We start from the raw sequence: 15,732 nt of genomic DNA on the forward strand, positions 1-15,732 counted from the left end.
AACTATTTGCTGAACAGAAAACAGTAAATGAATGTTTGCAGGAATCCAGCAAAAGAATTGATATGTCAAAAAATTTACGTCAAGCCGTCATTAGTAAAACACGCCAAATCGCTGTGCAGCTGGTACGGGATCATCGCTAAGCTCCTGATAGCGAATATGGGACCATAGCTAAGTCCTTGTTGGGCTAGATGAACTTAAAAGTTGAAATGATAATCATATACATCTCTAGTTCAACAGTAATTTGCCTATGATCCGATTGGCGGATGGAATCTGGTGCCTGACGGAAACATTGAATAAACGGGTAACCAGCAAATTGATTTATGCTTTGCTGAACGAACAGCAAATTTTCATAGCTGACAACCAGCAAGTTGTATTTTGTTTTACCGAACATGCAGCAAACGACTTGTCACTTTTATGCAATTGAGCACTACTGAATAATTAGAAAATTTCATTTTGCTGAACAGATTGCTGGAAGCACAGCACACGAAAAATCAGCAAAATTTTGCTGGTTTCCAGCAATGAAAATTTGATGTGCCGACTTTTTGTTGTTTTTCTGGTATCTATCCGCATTCTCTAGAGCAGCATGAATCAAAAGACTTCACAAACAAATACATACAGGCAATGCAGAAATTCTGAGCTTTGGCAAACAAATGAATTAAACAACTTATATCTTCAAGATTTGTATTCACTGGCCCAATGGGCTGTGAAGCTCCCGTTTTATTTGTATAAATTATTGACACACTTCCATATTAATTTAAGAGGAAATTGATGACATAAAAAAGTTAGATATGTCAGCGAAAATAAGATAGTGAAGTCTACCGCTGAATTTTTCTAACTAATAAATATTGCAATTTTTTTTTTCACTTGTACTCTAACTTGTGTCGACGGAAAGCATTCGCGTTGACGGTGTTGCTGATATTTGTTTGGTTTTTGCATGCGAAAAAGAAGGAAGGAAATATTTTTGCTTTTGTCATCACGCACATTTTGACAATTGCATATGAGAGTTCACGTAGGTGCGAACAGCCTTCGAAATCTCTTTCAACGCGAATAACCCGAATGCGTTAGTTTCCGCTTGCAAATATTCGATCTGAACAGTGTAACCAGAAAACTTATATTTGTTTTTAAAATACAGTCAAGTTTCGCTCGTTGGGCTATGTTTAGTTGGGCTACGTTTTAGTTGGGCTCCCGCTCGTTGGGTTATGGCCCAACTAAATCGAAGCCAAACATCATTTCTGATAACGTTGAATTTCGTTTGAGGGGTTTGTGGATGCATTTCAACGCAGAAATAGAGAAGTAGAATTAATTGAAATAAAAACAAATGAAGCTGAGTATAAATGTAAACAAACAATATTTTAATCAATTGTCAGAGAAACAATATAAGTTTTGTGGCTTAATAATGCAACGTAGAGCTATGCCTATTTTTGAAAGTATTTGAGAACACGTTATTATTGAGCACTCCTTTTTGGCTTTAAATGTGTGGCTTAAGTAAAACAAATTTCGAATTTGGCCCTATGCTGCGTTTGGCTCAGATTTTGACAGTTCGTTTGGCTCACAACATTCTCTCTATCTATTTCTCCATCTAAAGCCTGTAGTACACTCTTTGTCTAATGGTCAAATTTTTGACCTTCTGACATAATGGTCAAATTTATTTGACATCATGGTTGTTGTTTGCCCGTGTTTGCCTCATGTTAAAATTGGAGAGTGACAAACAATTATCTTCGACCAAATTTTTATCTGTCAAAAAGTGCCAAATATTAGACGCTTGGTCAAAGAGTGTTATACAGGCTTAAGTTTTGCTAGTGCAAATAGACTTGTGCGCTATTTATACTGACAGTGGCAGCTTTTCAGTGGTTCCAGCTCGTATCAACTAGCTGGCATCTCTATCCGATTTGCTTTGCTTTATCGCAGCCAACATCGCAGCGGTTCTACGATGTGTGGGCTCCACTGACACTGACAGACAGCATAACATAGCGTATGAAAAGTGGCGGTGATCTCGTGTACACATTGAGATGTTAGCCCTTGAAACATAGCGCGATGTCAGCTAGCTGGTCCGATACAAATATCGCGGTTTTCAGTATCGATACGGTCGAGTATCGGACGCTTGTGTATCGATCCAAAAAATCGAAATATCGTCTCAAAAGTATCGATATTTCCGATACCGATACAATATCGCCCATTGCTAAGTTGTTTACATTTGAAGCATTTACTAATACTAGGAAAATGCACTCTCCTCCTCACCTCTCTTTTATGCTCATTGATACATATAAACAAATATGACAATGATATAGTGCTCGAAATCGAGATTCTCAATTTCGAGCACTATGCCGATTGTCAAGTTATAATTTGTTTGTATTTTTAAATTCCGAAACTTAAGTACCAGGTAATTTTCGTAATTTTTATAATCTGCTCTTATGACATAAAGCAATGTCGTTGGATAATAGATCGATTTCATCAAATTCCTTTGTATATTGGTCTTCTCTGATTGTATGTACGCATGTGTTTCATTTGATCATTATCTATTGGTAACAACATTTCGTTTCGCAGTCTGGTGGAGTGGCTGGGTTAGTGGTAGACATTGTTCTATTCCCAATTGATACAATCAAAACACGACTACAAAGCGAACGAGGCTTCGTTAGATCCGGTGGATTCCAAGGTATTTATAAGGGTCTTGCACCAGCAGCAGCCGGTAGTGCTCCAACAGCAGCTCTGTTCTTTTGTACTTATGACGGGCTTAAATCACACCTAGGTCGATGGGTAAGTCAGAGTCAGCAACCATATGTACACATGGTTTCAGCTGCTGGAGCCGAAGTGGTTGCATGTCTTATTCGTGTACCTATTGAAATTGCCAAGCAACGGAGGCAAGCTCTGTCAATGAAACACGGCGCTTCCTCATTAGAAATTTGGTACCACGCTGTGAAATCAGAAGGAATCCGTCGAGGGTTGTACCGAGGATTTGGTACAACAATTATGCGTGAAGTGCCTTTTTCATTTATTCAGTTTCCGTTGTGGGAATATTTTAAGCTGAATTGGAGCGCGGTTACAGGGACGTCTCTAACACCTCTTTCAGTTGCCGTTTGTGGAGCGATTGCCGGCGGTATAGCGGCCGGTTTAACCACGCCTTTAGATGTTGCAAAAACGCGAATTATGCTTGCGGACGAACATACTGCGAACAGGTCGAGTGTTTCAACCATTTTACGTGGAATTCTGCGAGAGCGAGGAATTAAAGGGTAAGACCATTATTTTATAGAAACTAATGTTATGGTTATAATTGATTTTTTTTCTAGAATGTTTGCCGGGTTTGTGCCGCGTGTTTTATGGATCACTCTGGGAGGTGCCTTTTTTTTTGGGTTTTATGACCTTACTTCAAGGTTACTAAATTCGGATGAATCAATTTAAACTGTCTAATCAGTCTAAACTATATTTAGTATGTAGGTTAAGCTAGTGAAAATAGAAATGAATATTCTACCCGAAAAAAACTATCACATATGTAACATTTGAAAGATATTTGTGAATTTATCATTCATAATACTAGCACACTTATTCAACAAACTTAACAAAAAATGCAAGGCAAATTGACACCTTGATCTGATCAAGCGTATAACTCGTTATTGCCTGAGTAAACTTTGCTACTATTGATGCCCTTTAAATAAGGATCATCCAGCCGAAGTTTACCTTTTAGTAAATGTTCTGTTTCCAAATCGTCATTATCATCGAGGTCAGACGAATCGAATGAAAAGCTGGGGACGTACGAGCGCTTGGTAAAAATTTTATCTTTTCTTCGTGCCATTAAGTAAACCTATAATATAAAAAAAAATTTCAAAGTAGATATAATTTTTTATTTACCTTACACCAACACGAAAGCTTACCATCACCGAGAGTAACATCACCGTAATAAGCACTGCCAGTGGAATGAACAAGAAATTTAGGCTCTCCGATTGTCCGGCGCCAGATTCTTTGGCATTAGATGGGATTGCCTCTTCTAATATGGGTTTTTGTGTGGATTTTAGAACAGTTCCCAGCGAGATAATGGTTTGGTTGAAGGTAAAATTCATCTTCACAAAGTTAACGCGCTAGTTATTATAAATTGCAATTTCTTGACACAAAGATAAGAGCTCAAACTTTTTCTTTGCGAGAATTTGAAGTTAGTTTAATACATGCCGAATTCACTGTTCGTTTCACTGCAACAAGCATTCAGAACTTCTGCTTATTATTTGTTAATTTAATTTACGTGCCAGAAGCCACGAAAAATGAGAACAAAAATATGGCTTGCAGATTACTGCTATCTTCAATTTCTTATCTTTCGTCGTTGCTTTGCTCTACTTGGAAATGTTTGCATTCAGAATGCTGCAATGCGCGTCCGCTAAACGTCAAACAAAACTACCAAAAATGTGTTACTTCTAGAATCCGCTTTACCCGCTCTAGGTTTTGGTAGTAACGCTATGTAACGTGTTTCTTTTTGTTATCGTTGTCAATAATGATACAATCCTACAATACGAGTAATGGATATTTTAGACGAATGGAATAAACGGTTGCAAGATTATTTTCAAAAGTTTAGTAAAAATCAGTTCTCATTAAAATACCAAAATAGTTTTCTAACCCAAACTGGGGATATTGTTTTGAAGTCAATCAAACAAGAGGATAACAGCAAAGTAAAGTTTGAAGTGAATGACCTGATCACAGAGAGCAAAAAGTGGAACCTGGTGTTAAACGAGTGCCAATATATCAACAATTCAGTTAGTTTGTTTCTGAACAGAGAAATTGCTTATCGAATTTTGATTACACAAATCATTAAAAATGGACTGGTTCCTGTTTATAAGAACCAGCAAATATGTTTGATTTGTGATGTCGCAACTGACGAAGATCTGTCTATGACAGATTTTAGAATTCGTGCGGTTTTCAAAGTAGTTAGTAATATATTAGAATTTAATGGTTATCAAATTCTGGACAGCTCGAGTTTAAATAAGACGGTGCCGCAAATCGTTGTGGGGAAAACCCGTTCTATGAAATTAGGTGATGTTACATATCTCATATGTTCCCCAGTTATAACAAACGGCATGACTGCTAATGATTATTTAAGGTACTCTTTAATGTTCATAACTATTCGTTTCTAGTCAAGTAGTTTATTTCAGGAAACGTTCAAATGATATGCAATTAATTGCCCAGCACAAATACGGAATTCGAGTTAAAGATCAACAACGTTTTCAAGCTTCAATCGCTAGTCTAGGCCGCTCAGCAGCAATTGTGGACATGTTGGAATCAAAAGCAAACAGTCAAATAAATATGAAGCAAGAAAAAAATAAATCCAGCAAAGGTGTTAAATTTGTTGAACATTTTTTTGCTACATACTTGGTTATAAAACTATTGTTTTATTCAGGTGCCGCATTCATCTTATACAACTACGCCCGTTTATCAGTTCTCTTCAAGAATTTCGCCGAAAAACAGCATAATAAATATTACCCACCATCACCACCGGCAACTGATGTTGATTATAGCTTACTTACGGAAGAAGATGAATGGCACCTTTTTTGGGTTTATGTAGCTGGGTTTCCTGCAATTATTCAACAGGCCTCTGGTGGGGGTCAACTAACAAGAATAGCACCACATCTGGTACTAAATTTTGCTTGTGGATTAGTAATTAGTCTCAGCAAATATTACCGACGAATACGAATTCTAACGGTATTGTTTCAATCTGTAGTTAATATTTTTGTTATTTTTCAAACGCCATTATATTTGCAGGAAAATCGTGACCATCTATTACCTGTTATGTTTGCAAGAATATATTTATTGAAATCGGTGCATAAAGTTCTCTCAACGTTGTTGGATTTGATGGACTTAGAGCCTATTACAGAGATGTAATGTGGTGAACAAGGCAGAACAAAAAGTAGTGTCATCATCTTTTAAATTTATTAAGAAATTTCTGAAACTTATTTCTTAGAATTTAAACTGATTAGTAAATGTATGTTTTTACCGTATCTTCTCATTTGCATTATTTTATTTTATTTTCTAAAATGGCCCCATGGGTGTGACTTTGAAGTCCGATGGTGTTCAAAACACGACCCCAGCCTTGATGTAAGGCTATTATTGATTGAAATAATTACTTAATTTTTGGATTGATGGAAAACTAAGTTTAAGCTACTTCTGTTTGAACTAGATCAGCGTTGAGGTTTAGCCACCTTAATCCATGTCAAATTCACCAACAAAAAACTTTCGTTTAGTTAAACCAGTTAACTGCTGAATTGATTTTATTTTTCCGAATTGAAGCAAAAGAATTCTTTAATAAGATTCACGAAAATATACAAACTTTATCCTTAAATACAAAAGTGTTAAGTAAATTTATCAATCGTTAAACATCAATAAATTGATGGAGAAAGGAGGTTACTGGAAACTTTGTCAAGAAGCTTTACGTTCAACAGACCAAGAGGCAAATCTTATAGCGAATTTCTTTATTCCACTGCGTCAGGGCAAATCTGCCGAGCAATCAAAAACGGCATCTCGATTTACGACGCAAGTAAGAAAGAGATGCCAGATAATTGATTACGAACTAAGCACGTGCGGTGGTGGGTTAAAGCTGACAAATTTTATATTTTACAGTGCGCTTCGGGCAGCACGCCAGGACAAAACTGGGTCAATATCGACCGAATAAAGACGGGTTTTGACAGCAGTTAGTGCGCTTCCAGGTCAAAAATTCGCTTTTAAATTAACATGGATAACATCACGATACTGTTCCTGTTCGTGATGTCTTGGCGAGCCGTGACCTATCCTACATGTCCCTTATATACGTTTTCCTGAAATCCATCCACGCCCCAGTTTAGTCCTATCCCCTTCCGCCTACATCCAACCAAACGACAAGAACACGTTAAGACCCCGGATCCGGAAACAGCAATCAGACCCGCACGATACTCTCAAGGCCCGATGGAAACAACCCAATATGCCAGTCCGTAATATCTTGGCCCAGCAGCGGAACAAATTTAATATGCTGCTTACCTATGGCAATGAAAACCATCAAACAGCAAACCTGTGCTTTTAATGCAAAATATTCTAGCTTTAAGTTATATTTAGTTTCAGCTCGTAGTCGGCAGCGAGGATAAAAAATTTGCTTTTAGTTATTAAGATACTTTAGAAAGTAAGCTACCAGATATAATTGGCGCCGTTAAACATTGGGTTGTATTTGTGCCGTGTCAAATAAACTATAGATGAAAAAAAAAACATCACGATTATTTCACTACATAAATTCTAATCTGCAACCAGAACATAAAATTTCTTGTGATCCTAAAATAAAACGATAGCTGATTTGGTGAAGCAATTAAAGATATGAAGATGCGGCAAAGGTTAAACGGTCTCGATAGCCCCTCGTTTCTTTTGTCGCTCTTCGTTTGCTATAAAAGAAGTTTCCTCCGAAGTGGGGCTCAGTTCGGCAGGAATAGAAATGGATGCTGGATTTGAATTCGAAGCTATCACCGAGGGAATAACAGGTTCTTTTGAAGCGACGTTGATATTTCCGCTATTTTGTCCATTATTGGTTGACGTCATAGAAAATGCTGGTTCAACACCTAAACGCGATGGTGTATGGGAGCGAGAAGCTGCATTCGATGAACCGCGCGAGACTGGACTGGAATTTTGAGAATTACGAAAATCTTCTAAAGGAATTTCCTCCGAACGCGGTCTTGGAACGCGAGGGCTGGATTCACGCGATCTTGGAGTGCTCGATCGATTATGGGAAGCATCGCGTGGTTTTGTTGTGGTGACAGTTATTGGTTGACTACTTTCTCGGCGCGATGGATGATTAGTTTTTCTGCGGGCCCCATTGGTTTCACTGTAAAATTTACAATTGGCTGATTATCATCAGTTTGGAAAGGCTTATATCAATAGCATTACCCGTCGATGGAACGACTGGAATTAATCTGTACTCGACTCACACTTCCTGAAGGCATACTTTCTCGTCTAAGGGCTGTTGCCAAACCGGGCACTCGATTTGAAGTTGAGAAGAGAGGGCGATGCTCCCTTGGTTGTCGTCCAGCAGTTGATCTCAGGAGAGATCGCGGCATCGATGGTCCAGCAGTGGCAAGAAAAGGAAACGATGGATCATTCAATTGACCAGGAATTTCCAACAGTTGAGCGATTTGAAACATTTTTTTCTGGCGTGCTTTGCTGCGCCCTTTAGTTAAACGTTGTTTTGCAGCCATGCAACGAATATGATCGTCAAACGTAAACTTTGCTGATAAAATAGGAGTACGGTTGTTTGTAACTCCACCTCGATGAATGGTTAGATGTAAACTTCTGGAGTCTTCTTTATCACCATTTACTTCAACATCTTGCAAAAAACCGACAAATTTGGCAACGCCCCATCCTAACCGTTTACTATCGGGTTCAACTAGAATAAGTTGAAGAATATCCATTACCAGAAAACGACGATATTTGGTACCATCGCGCATCACCACAGTGCAAGCTATTAGGTCACTATTGTCTACAATGATTAGATATGAAATAGCATTTTTTGTGCGTATAAAAATATATCTTACTCAAATCTAGTGCATTTTCCACCTGAACGCATTGACTTAGGTTGGTAAGAGGGAGTAACATTTCTCGCTCACCCGTAATACTTTGACACGTTCGTCTAAGTAAGAAAAACACTCGAATCGCCCGTCGTGCCTTTTCTACTTCACCACATGGTAAACGCCGGGTGAAGCCTATACCCGTTAGAGGCGTCCCCGTTGGAGGTAGCAAAATAGTTGAATCGTTGCATAGGAACTCTACATTCAATGAACTTTTCACCATTTCGTTGTACCTAGAACATAGGAAACATTAAATTAACTAAATATTGTTCGTTAGAATATTCTATTTCTTACTCATCCTCAAAAAGATCCAGAAAAATATCCTCAGATTTGTAAAAATTTCTCAAAACTGTCATACTCTGATTTCGAGCAGAAAATAAAGCGTTTCTGTGTTGTTCACAAATATTAATGTTGGTGGTACCAACTCCGATAATTTGACTAAATAGTTTCAACGTTAACTCAATAGTAACCAAACGAATACGACAGGCTAGTAGAATGAAGATTTAGCTAGAATATGGTATTAGAATATAGTAGCGAACAACTTACATGGCTGATTGGAGAGAGTGATGATTTGAAGCAGTTTTTCGAGCAAAATTATATTGTACTTGGAGCATCCGCTTGGGGACGATCTGTTCAACACAATATCTAACCATTCGGCATTCACACCTACGGAAAACACAAGAATCATTAAACGAATTCTGTTAATTTTTTGAAGAATAGTTTTGAATAAATATTAAAATGTACAAGATTTTCAACCAACCATCTACCGTTATCGACGTCACATTTATCCATAAAAAATCAGGTGCGGAATCGGAATTCAAGGCGAACAAATATGCGTTACAGGGCGGGTAGCGTGGATGATAAGCGATAATTGAATTATTTTAGTGGTGTAGTTTATAAACTACAGTATCAAATGATTACTAGTATATTAGGAAAAATAAATGCTAGAAAAATCAAATACCTTTGTTGTTTGCTAATGCATACAGCAGACAGAGTGCAAGCAAAGCTAGATAGTCATTTTCTGCGCAATCCAATGATGATAATACCATATCTAAGAAAGGCCTGTTGAATTCTGGGGTTCGATATGCGTTTAAAAGTAGCTTTTCCTTTTCTTCGTCTGTAATATTCACTTTTTCCATTTCATCTGATAATGTAGGAGGACTTGGAGAATCTAGTAAAAAAGAAGTAATTAAACATCAGAATAAAAAAAAAACAAACGGTGATTTTACCAGATACTGGCGGCTCATTGGTGGTCGATGTACTGCTACTACTATTAGCATCATCCACACTTTGATCATAATTAGATGAGCTTGAAGATGCAGCTGAACTTTCCAGTGCTTTCTCAAGACTTTCAACCGGTTGAACGAATCCAAGCGCAACAACTTCACGATTATCGATGTAGGCATTCAATATTCGAGATGCTCCTTCTTTGAATACAGTATGATCGGCGTTTAAAATGACCCACGTTAAGGCGTTTATCAAAGGTCTATGTGTAACGACAAGAAAAACGAGCGACAATAGGAACAGTGCTACAACACTTGATACACGAGGATTATTCATTTCTTTAATATCAATATCGACCACCTTATTTAACACAGCCGCCAAGTTTCTTGTTACCAATGCCATTGAGATGGGCGGTGACGGTGTCAAGGAGAATATATACAGTGGAACGAATAACTTATGGAGTAAATGTTCGGTTAGAACCGCGTTGAGGTCGGCTATATCTAGACAGAGGATATCGTTTAAATAATGCAAATGGTCTAAGTGTTCCGCTACCAAATTTGCTAAACGATGTTGTGATTGATGACTAAAACAAAAAATAAAACATAATTTGGACATTTGATTGAAAAATACCTTGCAACTTACTCTATATCATGACGAACGCAGGCATCTAGTTCCAATATATGCTTGCCGATAAACCATACCAGATTACTGAAGTAAGGAGCTGCGGTTTTGTCCCGTATAAACTGCAACATGTTTGAGTTTTGTACTTTGTACACATTCAAAGTAATGGTACGGACGGCAATCCGTACCATCGATTCAGGATGATTAAAAAACTTTATCGCTTCTGTATACAGTGGAAAATCATTTGTGTGTTCATTGTAGAAAAAATGTATCGTATGGGTATTCAACTTCAAGCTGAGAGTTTTCAAAAACAGGATGTAGTAGCCCATTACATCTTCGTCGGAGAAGTCAAATTTATGGACAATTATGGAATTAACAAGGTTGTTGCTGAGTAAGTAGTCTGTAAATAAGAATAGTAATTGAACTGTTTTCTGTAACGTAAGATAAGCACTCACAAAGAGAGGTCTCATTGCGGATATTTTCAAATAAGATATTCAACGTCTGTAACAGTTGAACACATACAAAGCTTGATCCTCCGCTTTTCTGTCGCATTATGTGTAGAAAATATGATAGCATATTTTTTTCTAAAAAGAAACTACGCACATCGACCCATCAATAGAAATGGAAAATAGATATGAATTTGATTTACTCACTCGAAGACAGATGAATCGTTTTGATCGCCCCATATTAGAATTTCTGCAATGCATCGTAGTGATTCTACCAGTAACCCTCGATTACTTTCGGAAACAGTGGTATTGCGTTCAAGAACACTATACAGGTATTTCAGGTGATCTAGTGAGAGTCGATTTTTAGGTCGATTCCAGCCACCACCGAACCAACTTCTACTGCGAAACATTTGTTATTCTAACCAAATAATGCTTCAGATATTTTTTATTTCACTGTATTAACAAAGTGTATGTGTGCAATTTTAAATAGCCAACGTTAATTCTGTGCTAACTACTATGTGTAAAGCGTTTAGTAAAATAACCTTTGAAGGTAATGAAAAATATTTTTTTTGCATCTGACAGCTGCAATTTATGACATACGAAAAAAACTGAAAACAAAGCAGTGCTAATTTTGCTTTTTTTATAGCTTTTTATGGTTTATAGCTGAAAGTTTATAGGTACACGCTCACTCTGGGCTACTCAGCGGCTGAGTTGAATTTTAATCATTTTTTTTTTCAGTTGTTCGAAGACGTCAAAAAATGAGTAGAACTAAATTGATCATGGCGGCAAATTTACTCAAAATTGGGTAATCGGTGCTTGCGTGTTGTTGTTGTTATTTTTTTGCAATAGGGTTTTAATTTAAAAAAAAAAAATCTGCTTTTTCTCATACTATTCGATAACCGACCTTTCAGTAGGCATTACGTAATTTGTCTTAGATCTCTACGAGTTTAAAGTTCTTTGATTTTAAAATTGAAAAACTATATTTGTTTTAAATTTTCGAAAATTCGAAATCGATTTTTTCAATAGTTCTGCTTTAAATTTAGAAAAGTCAGTAGAATATGTATATCTTTTGACATTTCTTATCAAAAGAAATAATCATATAAATACCCCTAGAACACCCTATTAAAAACAAACAGCAAACCAAGCACTGTCTGAAAATAAGGAGGAAATAGAAGTGTTTGAAATTCGTTGTTATCGGTAAGTAATTTATAATTTGAAATAATTGACTGCAACTAATGCCAATTTTTCTTTTTCACCAGGACTCGTTGGTTGGGTATACGGCGAATAAATTCAAAGATCTCCCGTGTCCTGGCGAACAAAGGTAAATTTCCAACACTTTTTTTACATTTTTTATAATTATTCTGCGAAATGGTATTCTGCAAAGTGGTACGCCAAATAGTTTTCCGCTACCGACTTACTTTTTTCCCTTTAGGGGTCATCCACATACCACGTGGACAGCTTTGGGGGGGGGGGTTATCTAATGTCCACGGTCCATTTTTTTCCCTTGTAGGAGCCTATGACCACTGCTACCATTAGTTAGCTATTGTGGTATACTCCGCGTTACTTTATATGCACTGTCAGTTCGTTCCATCTCTATGGGTATCAGTGATAGTCGCCCCCAGACTTTGCATTTCACCCCAAGAAGGTATGGCTTCTTTGATGAAGTTCCTTACCTTCGTTGGTTCAGCAGACCATATCTCTTTAGGCGTAAGGACACCTTTTCCAAGAATCATACGTCCACGGTCCATACAATTTTTTTAGAATTTATATGGGCAGTTGTCCACGGTGGGGGAGGGGGGGTCAAAATCGTTAAAAATCTGTCCACGTGGTATGTGGATGGCCCCTTAAGGATTTTGCTGGTCATCTTCGACCACGAGTCCTTCATAGCTGCCATCGGTATTTTTTTCAAGAGCTTCGCTGTGTTCGGTGTGACTATCCAGCTTTTTACGCGCCATAATGGCGGACGCTATAATGCAAAGTTCGTAATAAATTACCCACCCTTTTGACAACTCTGCTTACGTCAGTTTGAAGTCTTCATATATTTTATCAAAAGAAAAATATATCTGGCAACATTTGTGTTGCCAATTTTACAGAAATCGCAAATCTGACGTAAGCAGAGAGGTTCGCATATTACGAACAGGCATTATCCGAAATTCCCTCATTGAAGCTTAAAGTACTCATTTTTGAGTCTAAAATGAGTAACTTTTACGCATCGCGCATCAGGGATAATATGGGTAATATTTACTCAATTTTTAGAACATTCGGTGGTACTCGAAAATGAGTAATACAACTACTACTCAATTAGGTTGTTGAGCTATATATCAGTTTTTTATATCATCTGAAAGATCTGTATTTTCTGAGTAAAACGTGATTTGAAAAATTTTTTCTATCGCTGTCCTTCGCTTTTTAAATCAAGACTTAAAACTGCTCGGAATCGCTACAATGACAGTTCGCCCATATACCAACTGTCATTACAGCGATTTGGAGCGAATTTCAATTATTCATTTTAAAATCGAAGGATAATGATATAAAGTTTTAAAAAATCACGTTTTGCTTAGAAAATTACAGTCTTTCAGATGATATATAAAAATCGGAAATTCGTGAATAGCTAAACAACCCAATTTTGAGTACATAAGGTTTTAGCGAAACTGATTAGGTTTTGACTCAGTTTTGGGTTATCCAGAGTGAGCGTGTATGCTGCGCTTCAGTTTGAAAATCTGTTTAGGATTGGGCGATCTTCAGAGAAAGATCGATGTTCAGGATCGATTCAGCTGAACAGTATTAGGATCAATCCGATCAATCCATCTAAGGGCATCCTTAACGGTGCGCTTCTATACCCCACTTCATACCGTACCGGTCGCTGCTAAACGCGCTAGAGAAATAGTAACCGAGCATCCGGGAAGCATCGCGCTCTCAAAATTAGCAGCCCGATAACAGCGCTGCTAAAGGTTTATGCTGGATGAAACGTCAAACTGAGACGATAGCAACGACCGGTGAGAACGCGGGTGAGTGAGCAAAATAGTCACGCTGTACACAGCCGCCATAACAACTCAAATGGTACCGCACTGTTAAGGATGCCCTAAGTGCATCCGTAACAGTGCGCTACTATTGTCGATGCAGCACTTAGTGATGGGAAATATCGCCCAAAACAGACATCGATAACAATCGATAATCCCGGCGCTTTTATCGATGTTATCGATAAGTATCGATAATTTGACAGCTAACGTTTGCGGTCCTTGCGTGCAGCCTTCCGGCAGTTAACCGGAACATTCGCCATGGCGGACGAAAACATGCGTGTAGCCGTGTTTTTATGCTCTTTCTTCGTTTTTTTTTTTATTAATTCCTCCTCCGTTTTCGCGACAAAATTGTTGGAATAGATTTTGCGCTTCAAGTTTGTCTAGAAATTCTCGATGGGAAGCAGGTGGGGGACATTGGGCGGATTCGCCGACTTCGGTACCACATCGATATTCAGCCGCTCCATCTCCTCCAACGATCGCTTCGAGTAGTTGGCCGACGTCAAATCTGGCCAGAACACCGTGTCTTCGCGCTTATGGTATTTCTTGATGAACGACGCAACTTCTGTCAGGCACTTCGTACTATAAATTTCCCCGTTCACGGCCAGCCCGGAGCGAAATAAGAGCAACTTTGACATCCCTTTCTCACTGATTGTCAGCTAAAGCCGCATCTTCTTGGGGAACTTGGTGTGTGAAATAAACTTTACCTCGGTGCTCACTTCCTTCGTGGGGGAGGTGAAAAACGAAGAGCCCTGCTAGTCGTTGCCATCCAGGGTGAGATAGGTCTAGTCGTCCAATACCACTGCCGCGTCGCGATTCACTGGGAAAATCGACTTGACCATCTTATTCAACCGCTGCGTCATTGCCTGCAACTCCGAGACCAGTGGACGGGACTACTGCTTCCTGCATGTATGTCCATTAGACTGGGACACGGTTATAAGGGAGAAAAGCGATGGTGTTATTTTTTCGCTCCCATGCACTTTTCGTGTTCCTTATGGATCCTATAACAACTGTGTAATTTTTCAGATCGATCGGTGAAACGCCCGATTTGCGCCCGATTTTTAAAGTTCCCATACGATTTTATATGGGAAAATTCACTTTTTCAAAACTTATTCTCTATAAATTCCCAGTTGGGTCCTAAAAATTAATCGATACTTGATAGTTGTAGGAAATTTTCCTGGGAAAAACTCTTCTGAAGACCGTAAGGCGCTACGATGCTTGTAGAAACAGCTATTCACCCCAAACTGATTGAATGTCTGACGGACGGCTCACCATTGAATTTTACTAGCAATACTGCTGCAGCATGCACATGATTTTTTGATAACGCGCAATTTTTTTACGCGAATTTTTGAATTAAAGCGGTTTATCAAGCGGATTCCTGAATAAACATGTTTTTTTCACGAGGCATGTATCCCCGCGTAAGAAAACCTAACTGTATTTGAACCTTTTTCTTATGAATCAATATATCTTAGTAAAAATTATCTGAACTTTCCTTCAAAAATATAAAAAAATGAGTTAAAGATCCTACTCTGAAAAAAATATAATTTTAAAAACAAAAAATGATTTTAGAGAATATCGGTGATCTCATATTTTTTTAAATGAAGTATTTTAGATAGACAATTTAGTTGCCTAAAACGTTGCCTAAAGCGTTGCAAAAATGTACACTTTGACACACACTCTTGAAATCCGAAACATTTTAGGTGTAGGTTGGTCACACCAAGTTCCCAAGTAATGCTAATATAATACTGTTTCCAGTGAAATGAAACCGGTTATCAAAAATGATCCATTTTTCGTAAAGTTCTGGCCATTTAAAATTCGAGAGAATTTTATTTATCTCAATTATTTTGTCTTACTTATTTACTTCACTTTTTTGGC

General features: G+C 37.9%; 4 protein-coding genes across 6 annotated transcripts; 2 read left to right on the forward strand and 2 right to left on the reverse strand.

Annotated features, from left to right (window-relative positions):
• The first annotated feature begins 2,293 nt into the window (after window positions 1-2,293).
• On the forward strand, window positions 2,294-4,041 carry LOC129728433 (S-adenosylmethionine mitochondrial carrier protein homolog). Of its 3 annotated transcripts, none has more exons than XM_055686874.1 (4): window positions 2,294-2,484; window positions 2,545-2,653; window positions 3,068-3,227; window positions 3,285-4,041. In XM_055686874.1, the coding sequence occupies exons 1-4, from the start codon at window positions 2,425-2,427 to the stop codon at window positions 3,394-3,396; spliced, it is 441 nt and encodes a 146-aa protein (XP_055542849.1). In that variant the 5' UTR covers window positions 2,294-2,424; the 3' UTR covers window positions 3,397-4,041. The 3 variants fall into 3 exon arrangements, with proteins under 3 accessions (XP_055542849.1, XP_055542848.1, XP_055542847.1); XM_055686873.1 differs by having other exon boundaries at window positions 2,747-3,227; window positions 3,285-4,031; XM_055686872.1 differs by having other exon boundaries at window positions 2,297-2,484; window positions 2,545-3,227; window positions 3,285-3,827.
• Window positions 3,403-4,382, reverse strand: LOC129728435 (uncharacterized). The gene is made up of 2 exons (XM_055686875.1): window positions 3,867-4,382; window positions 3,403-3,796 (listed from the first exon to the last, which is right to left on the reverse strand). Exons 1-2 carry the CDS (start codon window positions 4,050-4,052, stop codon window positions 3,590-3,592), a joined length of 393 nt encoding a protein of 130 aa, XP_055542850.1. The 5' UTR covers window positions 4,053-4,382; the 3' UTR covers window positions 3,403-3,589.
• A 34-nt stretch (window positions 4,383-4,416) lies between these two features.
• On the forward strand, window positions 4,417-5,972 carry LOC129728432 (DALR anticodon-binding domain-containing protein 3). The gene is made up of 4 exons (XM_055686871.1): window positions 4,417-5,077; window positions 5,130-5,311; window positions 5,375-5,676; window positions 5,737-5,972. The coding sequence occupies exons 1-4, from the start codon at window positions 4,500-4,502 to the stop codon at window positions 5,854-5,856; spliced, it is 1,182 nt and encodes a 393-aa protein (XP_055542846.1). The 5' UTR covers window positions 4,417-4,499; the 3' UTR covers window positions 5,857-5,972.
• Window positions 5,973-7,138: 1,166 nt separating this feature from the next.
• On the reverse strand, window positions 7,139-11,457 carry LOC129728431 (protein CLEC16A homolog). Its single transcript, XM_055686870.1, has 10 exons — window positions 11,051-11,457; window positions 10,853-10,992; window positions 10,419-10,797; window positions 9,782-10,359; window positions 9,514-9,723; window positions 9,099-9,218; window positions 8,847-9,039; window positions 8,520-8,785; window positions 7,876-8,464; window positions 7,139-7,813 (listed from the first exon to the last, which is right to left on the reverse strand). The coding sequence occupies exons 1-10, from the start codon at window positions 11,251-11,253 to the stop codon at window positions 7,330-7,332; spliced, it is 3,162 nt and encodes a 1,053-aa protein (XP_055542845.1). The 5' UTR covers window positions 11,254-11,457; the 3' UTR covers window positions 7,139-7,329.
• Window positions 11,458-15,732: the final 4,275 nt, after the last annotated feature.

The sequence above is a fragment of the Wyeomyia smithii genome, chromosome 3 (assembly GCF_029784165.1).
Source record: "Wyeomyia smithii strain HCP4-BCI-WySm-NY-G18 chromosome 3, ASM2978416v1, whole genome shotgun sequence".
Taxonomy (NCBI): domain Eukaryota; kingdom Metazoa; phylum Arthropoda; class Insecta; order Diptera; family Culicidae; genus Wyeomyia; species Wyeomyia smithii.